Genomic DNA, 12,276 nt, shown 5'->3' on the forward strand with positions numbered 1-12,276 from the left:
AACCGTGGCAAAACGTCCCTACTACGATATTTTTTTATATTGGATTGGCGCACAGCTACGGAAATCCAAGACAAATTTCGTATCGCTCGGGCTCTTGTACCACTCAAAAAAATTTCTTCACAGCTATATACAATGATTTTCATTATTAAAAAGGCTAAAATATTTTTTCTTCTGTCCTCTTCATTTTGAACTCCAATTTCCTATAAATGGTGTCAACTTTTCTGAACAAACTGTGAGGTTCGCCACTTGCAGTTTAAATTGTATCGAATAGAAATCTTTCGAATAATTGTTTTTCAGTTTCTGGTTCTCTATCCAGTTTGCAATTTAGTAGAAAATAGTGCAAGACCGAAATATGTTCCATTTTAGCCTAAAGTTGATTATCAAAATTCTGGCGTTTTGCTTGAAATCTATGTAGACATTTTCTTATATTCGACTCCCTATATTCGACAACTTTCTTCTCTAGGTGACTACGGTTGCCTTCAGGGCGGGCCTCATGGTCAATTTTAAGGAACTTACTGACAATTACATTCGTTGACTTGATCTGAAGTTCAAATGATTTCATAGTCGAGTGATTTCAATCTTAGGTATGTTTGAAACACTTTGATGTAAAACTTTTTTAAAGTTGCCCCAAAAAAGAATAATAAAGCCTGCAAGTATTACAAATGTATAAAGAAGAACAAAAAGGAAGAAAGAATAATTGTTGCTGGGAAGCAACGTTTTGTCCGCTAAGCTATGCGTGCACTCTTGAAGCCGGCTCATCACCTTCAAAGCTGAGAAATAAACTGACTGTCATGGAGTAGTCGATTACCATGCGTCTTTTTTGGCCTTTTACAGCGAAAGCCTGAGCTCGCCATGGAGATTTTGTGTAACGAACGAATCATTTCTTTAGCAGATCCTAAACTTTATTCTGCAAAAACTCAGAATTTCCTTTGTTTGAGAGTCTGAATTTTGTTGCGATGGGCTTAGTTTTATAACTTTGTCGGAAATTATATTCTGTGGGTCAATAACATCTGGTCTAAACTCGTTACTTTCAGCAATAGCAGCCAAATGAGAGACGTTGAAATGAGTTTTTTTCCACCAAAACTAAGTAAATCTGTTTCATGTTGTGTGACTGCATCCAAGTCTATGAAAACACAATAAAAAAGGTGATTAATTACAGAGAAGTGATCGGTATAATAAATGTTATTCATGCTCAATAAAACACTATGAACTCCAAGAACAGGAATTTCTTATCCATTCGTGAGACGAGATTTTGACTTCACTGGTTGCATTGGTAGTTGTAAGTGCTCACATACATTAGCCGTTATAAACTAATGAGTGGAGTCGGGATCAATCAGCTCTCTAAGAGGAAGAGATCAGTCATGGCTAATAAAAAATTTTATTCAATATCTGTTTTTTTATTATGGCCCCTGCGTATGCTGAGAATTGTCAACTTATGTGAGTCTTCCGTAATTCCATTGATTGTTGGACTACCAACAAAGCATTGCTTCCGCCAAGATCATTGCTCTTGGGTTGGCTGCGCCGGAAGATCAGGAGGTCGGAATTTCATGACAGATGTCGAAGAAAATTGTCGTTTTGCTCAGATGAAATGATGTTTATTGCAAAAATTTATTCAAAATCTGACACACAAACACACACACACACACACACACACATATATATATATATATATATATATATATATATATATATATATATAATATATATATATATATATATATCATTATATGGAAAAAGTGATTACGGTACCAAATAAACTACTCGTTTATCATTACACAGAGTTTTAATCAAAAATTTTCCGTGTGCTGGTGTTTCTGAAATCGTGGCAAAAAGTCCCTACTACGATATTTTTTTATGTTGGATTGGCGCACAGCTACGGAAATCCAAGACAAATCTCGTATCGCTCGGGCTCTTGTACCACTCAAAGATAATTTGTTCACAGCTATATACAATGATTTTCATTATTAAAAAGCAAAATTATTTTTTCTTCTGTCCTCTTCATTTTGAACTCCAATTTCCTATAAATGGTGTCAACTTTTCTGAACAAACTGTGAGTTTCACCACTTGCAGTTTAAATTGTATCGACTAGAAATCTTTCGAATAATTGTTTTTCAGTTTCTGGTTCTCTATCCAGTTTGCAATTTAGTAGAAAATAGTGCAAGACCGAAATATGTTCCATTTTAGCCTAAAGTTGATTATCAAAATTCTGGCGTTTTGCTTGAAATCTATGTAGACATTTTCTTATATTCGACTCCCTATATTCGACAACTTTCTTCTCTAGGTGACTACGGTTGACTTCAGGGCGGGCCTTATGGTCAATTTTAAGGAACTTACTGACAATTACATTCGTTGACTTGATCTGAAGTTCAAATGATTTCATACGTTCAAATGTTTGCCAGAGTTACTTCAGGTGATGCTCCCACTGCTAACCCATCTACTTGACAAGGCCATTTGTTATTGCATTTAAAATAGACATTTGTCACAGCGAGCTTCAAGAGGAATTTCATAGTTGAGTAATTTCAAACCAATGTTTGAAACATTTTGATGTAAAAAATTTTAAAGTTGCCCTGAAAGGCAATAATGAAGCCTACAAGTATTACGAATGTATGAAGAAGAACAAATAGGAACAAATATTAATTTGCTAAGAAAGCACCGTTTTGTCCGCTAATCTATGCGTGCACTGGTGGAGCTGGCTCATCAACTTCAAAGCTGAGAAATAAACTAACTGTCATGGAGTAGTCGATTACCATGCGCCGTTTTTGGCCTACTACAGCGAAAGCCTGAGCTCGCCATGGAGATGTTGTGTAACAAACTACTCATTTCTTGAGCAGATCCTAAATTTCATTATGCATAAACTCAAAATCTTCTCTTTTTGAGAGTCAGAATTTTGTTTCGATGGGCTTAGCTTCATATACTTTGTCGGAAAATATCTTCTGTGGGTCAATAATCATTGGTCTAAACTCGTTACTTTCAGCAATAGCAGCCAAATCAAAGCAACTTCAAAAGCGCTGAAACTACTGGCATCGAAGCTCTGCGCAAAATGAGGACAGGTACCTGACATCATGTTTTATCTAAGAGCATGTCAGCTTCCTAAAGAGCTCCTTCCTCTACATCGAGGCTGTTGAACACTTAGTTGGGGCGAGATTGTTGATGCTTCAATGCGATCTGTTGTTGAAGAAGGGAGGTTGTTTTTTTTATTCATCTACTTTGGCCTTTAGTTCTTTGTTTTCAATAGTTCTCTATATAATAACTCTTGTTTGGTTCATCCCCCAACATAGACAATCTACTTATCGAACGTGAGAAAGCAATGAATGATGAGGTAATACGGAATTGAGTAAAAAATGCAACACAGCTTAAAACGACGGAAGACCGTTCGAGTGAATGCAACTGTTCGGTTCAGCTTTCCAGTGCTTTATCTGTATCGCCCCCTGAGACAGGTAAAGCAACATATAAGTTTATCTGAGCTAAAACAAAGCACAAGGAATCTAGCCTCCAACCGAAGAAAATAAATGTCTCTATTACCTGGAGAATACCTCACCTGATCCAGCTAATTAGTAGAGTGCATCAAGTGAGCTTATCGCTATGCATTTGAAGCGATATCACTTTGATTATCGAAGAACAACTTTTATGGTTACTGCACGCACATATGGTTTGGGTCCCATTAAAATGAGACCATTATGCACTTGCAATGAAAATTCCACGACGACACATTCCATCTATTGTAGGGTACACAGATCAATTTATAACGAACTACGTAAGACTTTTGCGAATCTTATGAATGATATGTCATGCATATTGTCGAGATCGAACCTCGTATCCAGCCGTTGCTGGGGAAATGTGAGATTGGACTTTTAAGCCATTGGTCTTTGGCAATGTAGATTTAGCAAGACCTACTTCGACGGGAAAATTTTCAACCTCCGCTATAAAGTTGTCATGGAATCAATAGCAAATATCTTGAATCTACAAAGAAGAGCAAAAAAACTATTAATTGATACCGAGAAAGCCACTTTATTTGCATTTCTCTTCGAATGCACTGCCGGAGTAGACTCATCAGTTTCAAGGGTGTTAAAACAACTAGTCTCCAAGCTGTGCAAAACAAGTAAGAGAGCTAGGCTGTCAATGTGATCTGCCTGAGAACCAAAGTCAGCAATATTTAAGGACAATAAGAAGGCGCAAAATTTTGTTACTTCAATTAGAGCTCATGTCTAAGAAGCTAGTCTATTTGTTTAACTCGTCTTCTAGTGTCTGTGTTAGATGTGCTGGTCATCCTTGTGCTTTGTTTGTTCTATATTCTGTTCCTTATCGATAGATTTGAAGATATGCTGAATGCCTTTTGAAGATGTAGGACACGGAGCAGCCAGTAATCATCTAGTGTTGGGGTGATTTAAACAAGCAGTGAATTCAACACTGCTTGTTTGAATTTAAAAAATCTAAACAAGCATTGAGCTCTGTCAGAAACGAGCAGTGAATTCAGCGCTAACTGAATCAAAGAAACCCTTCAATTTTTACTTCGGTTTTCTAAGAAGACGTCTCTTTGTTCAATTAATGAATCAGAGGGCCAACAATTTCTGTGCTATAGTTTCTGGGAAGCTAAAGTTGGTCAATCGCAAAAACAATTGCACTCTTACTTTTCTTACAATGCCCAAGTTTCGCCGATGTGCAAGACTTTTCTTACAATGCCCAAGTTTCGCCGATGTGCAAGAGTTTATCGTAACTACGCCTTTATTTGGTATGGGGCTTTATCGGCATAACGTATTTTGTTGGACCTGTTAAGATAACGCCTTAGAATCGTTCAAATTGTATTGGTTTCCTGAAGTTATTTGTTATTCCCTTGGCTTCAAAGAATAGTGATTTGTGTCTAAGTGTCTCTAACTTTTTAGACAGAGATGAGGTGAACTGCAATGGCCTGCTGTACAGCTCGGTGCACGCTTGTTTCAATATGCATTTTCCAGCTGGTATGTAGGAGCACTTATCAACGGAATGCTTGAATTTGATTTATTAATAGCCACATAGCGATAGCTGGGGCTATTATTGTCCGTCACTTGGTTTTTTGGAATTTGAGGTGTATTGGGGCGCTGTCTCTTTTTAAGACTCGAAGAGGCTTTTTATGGTTTTCTTTTTTGATAAGCGAGCGAGCAAGAAAACCGGAAGTTCAAGAAGTGAATAAAGTTTGGTAAAGTTGTTTCATTAACAATTTTGAAGAGCAAATAAAGTTTGGTAAAGTTGTTTCATTAACAATTTTGAAGAGCGAAGAAAAGACTTTGTTTGGTTGAAACAGAGCGAGAAATTTAGGTGTAATAAAATTTTCGCTAACTGAGCAAGTTTTTTGTCTACGTGCGGCTTTTTCAAGCTGTTTTGTTTTTAAAATTTCTCAGGTTTCTTCTGTAATTCTCAGGTTTTAAGGCTATTATACCGATTTTTAGCCCACTATTGTATTCTTATGATTTAACTTGTAACTGAATATAAGTTTACTGCTCATGGGCAGTTGCATTGCAAATTAAATACAGGTTTTTTTGGATTACGCAATTTTTTTTTTTTGAATTTTGTCAAAAAATAGTTGAAATTTTTACAGTTTCAGCTTTATTCCTAACTTACAGGCGTTTTTGTGCATATTTTGACTTGGCCGATTTTTTGTGAGCAATGACGTTGTCTCGATTGCTTAGAATATTCGTTTCCTTTTGTTTTTGTACTTGTACAAATTGAGAACGTACTTGAATTTTCGTATTTGTTCAAATTACATTTGAATTAACTTTTACTTCAATTGAGATAGTCTATTATGTTCTCCGAAGCTCACTTTCTTCAGAAACTAGTTATTCGTCCGGTTATGTTTTTAAGATCTGTTTACACATTTTCATGATTTTTGAAGATAATTGAAGCGATGATTTTGATCACGCCGAAACAGGAAGTGGAGCGAAAATGCGAGTGGTTTTGCAACTCAATATTTTTTCAATCTAAGATTTGAGTAGAGCCGTAAAACGGTATATGGACAAAAATTCATTTTCAAGCTAGTGGTTTTTTGTTCTAATGCGGCATCGTCGCTTTGATTTTTACTGTTTCGATTTTTTTTATTAATAGCCACCGTCAGCGTTTCAGCGGCTTTCTCCTTTAAAATTTGTTTTACCTTTTGATCACGTTTTTCGTATTACATAAGTCATGATGTTCACGCTTGACTTCTGACTTATTTCACTCCGTTTCAACTGAGTGGCATTTAAATTCTTTCACGTATTAATTACGTAACGTATTGAATACTGTCAACGTCAAAAGAGCAAAATCAGAAGAACGAGATTTGTTTGGTCATTAAAAATACTGCAATTCTCCTCCTGCTGCGTTTTTTAGTTGCTCTCGGAAGAGGTTCGTAACAATTACTGTAAGCGTGTTGGTCTTTTTTATGCAAATTTTTTACTTGACCGTTTTTGTGCATCTCTTCTAGAACATTCTTTGACTTCTCAATGTGCTTTTTCATGCCTTCGCTCGTCATTTTTGAGTGAGTTGTTTTGCGCTCACTCCGAAGTAAAGCTTTTTTCTAAAATAAAATTGATTGCAGCAAATCAACAAGAAGGGTCTGATAGCCGAGTGGGCAGGGCTTCTGGTGAGGGATCGGGACGTCCATGGTTCGGATCCCGGCATGATTAACTATTTATGCACGCAAAAATATTTCTAGGCTACAGCCCCTGAATTTAATTGCCTCGCTTGTCGTTCGAGAGCAATTCTTCCGACAGTAGGTTTGTTTTATTTCGTCGTCAAGATTTTTGTTCCGACTAAATGATGTCACAACCACTTAAGTCTGCTTTTTGTTCATGCAATTTCAATTGAAGTGCGTGCGGGACGTCGTTTTTTACTGTTATTGGAACGGGTTTCTTTTTCATTCGCGTGATTAAGTTTTTGGTCGCGCGTGACTTACCTAGCTATCAAAAAAGACTTCCTGACTCTAAAACTGACTTTTCTTTACTTTAATTCAAAGAGATACGGTCAAGTGAGTGCCTATCGCTCTAATTGAAGGTTATTTGAGAGCAGCTAATAGAAGCAGCAACAACTTATACAGATTCTTTATCAAAATATAACATCTCAGCATTTAGTAAGAATTTTTTGTTGTTTCTTTTACTGTCTTTTTGAGACTGCAGATCTACGAAGCTAGTACGGCTATTTTCTGGCAATCTGCAAGCTATGTTATTTATTAATATCAAAGTAACCTGAACATTTAGGTTTTTGTGCTGGAACGGACGGTTTTTGATGCCCTCGGTCACATGTATGGACTGGTCGTGGCAGATGGGTTCCAAATTCTTATGATCTTTGTTGGAGTTATTGGTACTTATTGCTACAAGCCGAAGTACCTTGTTCCGGTAAACACATTGACCTGATCAACGAAATATCAAATGTCTAAAATCAAAATAACTTTGTTATAAGTAAACAATTTTTCTGTTATAGTATGGGACCATGCAGTTTCTTTGGCTTGGATGGAACGCATATCTCATCTGCTATTATCTTGAGGCTGGGATGCTTCAGAGAGTAAGTAGCTAGGTGTATTTGCTCTTTTGCAATGTTTGATAGATGAATTTGTCCGGGAGCCTTTGAAGAAGGGAGGATGTTAGTGTAACTTTGAGCCTTGTTGTTCCTTAATTTAGATGTTAATCAAATCAGCAAAGGTTTCTTAAAATAATCACTCAAATGATTTTTATAGTGTACAATATGGTCCTAGCATATTGACTGTATGCATAAATTGTTTGTTGTTTAGAAAGAAATGTGGGCGTGGCCCCTGACTTTGTCCTTTGACTCGCAAGACTATTTTGATCAGAAACTGCTCACCTGCAACACAACCTCTCCCACTGCTTCTGCCGCTGTTAACGGCGGTGAACAGATTGGATATACGATAGACTCCTCTGATCCAACGAAACCAGACCCAGTTCAGATGTACCACCTCTTGATGTACAGAGACCCTAATTGTCTCATCAGACCACTTTGGTTCAAGCTGCTACAATGCGCGCTCCAAGTTATATTCTCTGTAAGCCATTAAACAAAAATGGTAGCTTTTGAATCCTGCAATTAGTTTTAATTGCTCTCAAATGTTGTGGCATTTTCTAATAGCAGTGGATCGATATTATTGATCTCATGATGTTTTTCTACAATCCAAATGCGGGTTTTTTTCAGATGCCAAGTTTCGTGTTTTCTTTTTTAATTGCTCTCGTAGAGAAGCAATTATTGTAAACTTGTGTGTCTTTTTCATGCAAAAATTTTTGCTTGACCGTTTTCACTTTTCGAGTGACTTTTACGCCCTTGACTTTTTGCGTTTCGCGTGATCTAAAATTCTCTCTCAATCACAATTTCAAGCAGCTGAACTCAATTAGTGGCAATTTAATACTAAAAGTCAACTGAAAAGTGCGCCAAAACTGGTGCCATTTTTCACTTTAAATCTTAACAGTGGTATATGTTAACCTCTAATGTGGTTATTTGAAGCCCACTATTAAATTTTAGTCACATTTAGACCCCCCGGACTGGAGCAGGCTTCAATTGGTTAGAGCTCCCGCAAGTCGTTCGAGAGCGATCTTCCGACGTTAAGTCGGTTGTTTTGTTTTTGAAAATTTTGATATTGAAAACGGTGATCTCACAGTAAATGCATTTTAGATGCTCATTGTTTCTCTGTGAATTTTTGAAACTTTGTCTGTTTGACTCGTAATGCTCAATTGGTCTACTTGTAAGCTAAAAAAAGTATTCATTTCTTCATTCAGTTCTTCATTCAGTTCTTGGGACTGAGTTTTGTCAGGTTTTTAAAGTGTTTGCACATTTTTTTGACTTTTTATTAACAGGAAGTCAAATTAGAACGCTGAATTTAGTCGCTCTAGTGAAAAGAGCGAAAAGCGATTAGTTCTGAAGGCTGATTTTTTTGTGCTTTTAATCTGGAGTGAGAAATTGTTTAAACAAGTTTTCGTTTTTTCAACAGGTTTTCGGTTTTTGAACAAGTTATCGTGATTTAAAATTCTCATTCACAAGTGTCAGCAGCTAATCACAAGGCGCAGTTCACTACTATAGTGATATATAATAACTTCCTAATGTATACTTATTTAAATTCCCCTCATTGAAATCAGTTACCTCCCCACTGTTTGTTGTTTTCTAAAATGTCGCTTTTGTCTTCACATGGCTGGGCTTCGAGTGGGGCTCAATGGGGCCCTATTTAATGTCTGTAGTTAAAGCTAATTTTATGACTCTAACATTATATGTTTTTAATAGCCGCACAGCGATAGCTGGGGCTAATATTGGCCTTCTCTTGGTTTTTTACAATTCAAAGAATTTGAATTGTATTGGGGCGCTGTCTTTTTTTAAATCAATTTTATTGGAGTGAATTTTGAAGCTGGAAATGAAACACGTGAAAAAATTAGGAGTAATTTTATTGCTGAACAAAATGAAGAGTGGAGCGAAAAGAGTGGTGTTTTGTTCATATTGCTGTTTTCTAGAGAGCGAGAAATTGAGATGTGAAAAAATATTCTGTAAGCGAGCGAAATCTTTTGTTCACGTGCGGCTTTTTAAAGTAGTTTTTTTCATTTTTTTTTGTTATGATTTTGTTTTAATTTTAGCCTGTTTTTGGCAGTGGTTTGAAGATTTCTGGCAATTCATGCGAGTTTTTATGCTATTTCGGAGGTTTTTCGTGTATTTTGCTGATTTTCAGGCTAATTTTAGCGTTTTTTTGAAGATTTTTTGTTTTACTGGCTCAAATGGGTATTGAAAAGACCCCTTGTACTTGACCAAATTTTTTAATAACAATTGCTTACAGTTTTGTGGATATGAGCCATTTTTTTGAGAAATATTTCAAAAATGGAACTATTTTCTTAATTTTCTTTTTTTTTGCAATTTTTCGTTTTTTTTGGGCGGTTCTTGGACTGTTATGACTTGCCTATTGGTTTGCGAGCATCTGGATACCCCATTAGCTCAAACGAATTTTTCTTTGGATTTATATGCTTTTGTGATATTACGAAATTTATGAATTTTTCAGCTTTTTAGTGCAAGTTGCTTTAAGAGCTTTTTTTTTTCATAATTTGGCCCCAAGTATTTTAAAAAAAAAAATCCCATAGGTGGTTTTAGTAAGTACTAGTTGTTTTGATGAAGTAGTTTCGGCAGAGATAGCTATTTTGGGATCTCAATTTATAACAAAATTTGATCAGATTTTAATCATATTTCAACAGATTTGATTTTATTGTTTTTTACGTTTTTGTTTTATTGTTCTTTTCCAGATAATCATAAATTAGTGGAGACACGTTTTGTCTGATGAGTAGTTGGATGGCGTTTAATTGGATTTCCACTTCGAGTCGTTTCCGGAAGAGCGAAAAGCGAGTAGTTCTGAAGGCTGATTTTTTTTGTGCTTTTAATCTGGAGTGAGAAATTGTTTAAACAAGTTTTCGTTTTTTCAACAGGTTTTCGGTTTTTGAACAAGTTATCGTGATTTAAAATTCTCATTCACAAGTGTCAGCAGCTAATCACAAGGCGCAGTCCACTACTATAGTGATATATAATAACTTCCTAATGTATACTTATTTAAATTCCCGTCATTGAAATCAGTTACCTCCCCACTGTTTGTTGTTTTCTAAAATGTCGCTTTTGTCTTCACATGGCTGGGCTTCGAGTGGGGCTCAATGGGGCCCTATTTAATGTCTGTAGTTAAAGCTAATTTTATGACTCTAACATTATATGTTTTTAATAGCCGCACAGCGATAGCTGGGGCTAATATTGGCCTTCTCTTGGTTTTTTACATTTCAAAGAATTTGAATTGTATTGGGGCGCTGTCTTTTTTTAACTCAATTTTATTGGAGTGAATTTTGAAGCTGGAAATGAAACACGTGAAAAAATTAGGAGTGATTTTATTGCTGAACAAAATGAAGAGTGGAGCGAAAAGAGTGGTTTATTGTTCATATTACTGTTTTCTAGAGAGCGAGAAATTGAGATGTGAAAAATATTCTGTAAGCGAGCGAAATCTTTTGTTCACGTGCGGCTTTTTAAAGTAGTTTTTTTCATTTTTTGTTATGATTTTGTTTTAATTTTAGGCTGTTTTTGGCAGTGATTTGAAGATTTCTGGCAATTCATGCGAATTTTATGCTATTTCGGAGGTTTTTCGTGTATTTTGCTGATTTTCAGGCTAATTTTAGCGTTTTTTTTTTGAAGATTTTTTGTTTTACTGGCTCAAATGGGTATTGAAAAGACCCCTTGTACTTGACCAAGTTTTTTGATAACATTTGGCTACAGTTTTGTGGATATGAGCCATTTTTTAGAGAAATATGTCAAAAATGGAACTATTTTCTTTATTTTCTTTTTTTTGCAATTTTTCGTTTTTTTTGGGCGGTTCTTAGACTATTATGACTTGCCTATTGGTTTGCGAGCATCTGGATACCCCATTAGCTCAAACGAATTTTTCTTTGGATTTATATGCTTTTGTGATATTAAGAAATTTATGAATTTTTCAGCTTTTTAGTGCAAGTTGCTTTAAGAGCTTTTTTTTCATAATTTGGCCCCAAGTATTTTTAAAAAAAATCCCATAGGTGGTTTTAGTAAGTACTAGTTGTTTTGATGAAGTAGTTTTGGCAGAGATAGCTATTTTGGAATCTCAATTTATAACAAAATTTGATCAGATTTTAATCATATTTCAACAGATTTGATTTTATTGTTTTTTACGTTTTTGTTTTATTGTTCTTTTCCAGATAATCATAAATTAGTGGAGACACGTTTTGTCTGATGAGTAGTTGGATGGCGTTTAATTGGATTTCCACTTCGAGTCGTTTCCGGAAGAGCGAAAAGCGAGTAGTTCTGAAGCCTGATTTTTTTTGTGCTTTTAATCTGGAGTGACAAATTGTTTAAACAAGTTTTCGTTTTTTCAACAGGTTTTCGGTTTTTGAACAAGTTATCGTGATTTAAAATTCTCATTCACAAGTGTCAGCAGCTAATCACAAGGCGCAGTCCACTACTATAGTGATATATAATAACTTCCTAATGTGTACTTATTTAAATTCCCCTCATTGAAATCAGTTACCTCCCCACTGTTTGTTGTTTTCTAAAATGTCGCTTTTGTCTTCGCATGGCTGGGCTCCGAGTGGGGCTCAATGGGGCCCTATTTAATGTGTGTAGTTAAAGCTAATTTTATGACTCTAACATTATATGTTTTTAATAGCCGCACAGCGATAGCTGGGGCTAATATTGGCCTTCTCTTGGTTTTTTACAATTCAAAGAATTTGAATTGTATTGGGGCGCTGTCTTTTTTTAAATCAATTTTATTGGAGTGAATTTTGAAGCTGGAAATGA

At 35.7% G+C, this 12,276-nt stretch overlaps 1 protein-coding gene across 2 annotated transcripts in view; it reads left to right on the forward strand.

Moving 5' to 3' along the window:
• Window positions 1-12,276, forward strand: part of LOC142336075 (sodium/potassium-transporting ATPase subunit beta-1-interacting protein 1-like) — a 193,321-nt gene that overhangs the window by 161,832 nt on the left and 19,213 nt on the right. For both annotated transcript variants that reach the window (XM_075384587.1, XM_075384588.1), the window contains exons 2-5: window positions 4,878-4,955; window positions 7,203-7,340; window positions 7,426-7,506; window positions 7,733-7,999. In XM_075384587.1, coding sequence (XP_075240702.1) covers window positions 4,902-4,955; window positions 7,203-7,340; window positions 7,426-7,506; window positions 7,733-7,999 — 540 coding nt within the window. In that variant the 5' untranslated portion in view covers window positions 4,878-4,901. The remainder of the gene's footprint in view (window positions 1-4,877; window positions 4,956-7,202; window positions 7,341-7,425; window positions 7,507-7,732; window positions 8,000-12,276) is intronic.

This window comes from Convolutriloba macropyga, chromosome 3, assembly GCF_964194025.1.
Source record: "Convolutriloba macropyga chromosome 3, txConMacr16.3, whole genome shotgun sequence".
Lineage (NCBI taxonomy): Eukaryota > Metazoa > Xenacoelomorpha > Acoela > Convolutidae > Convolutriloba > Convolutriloba macropyga.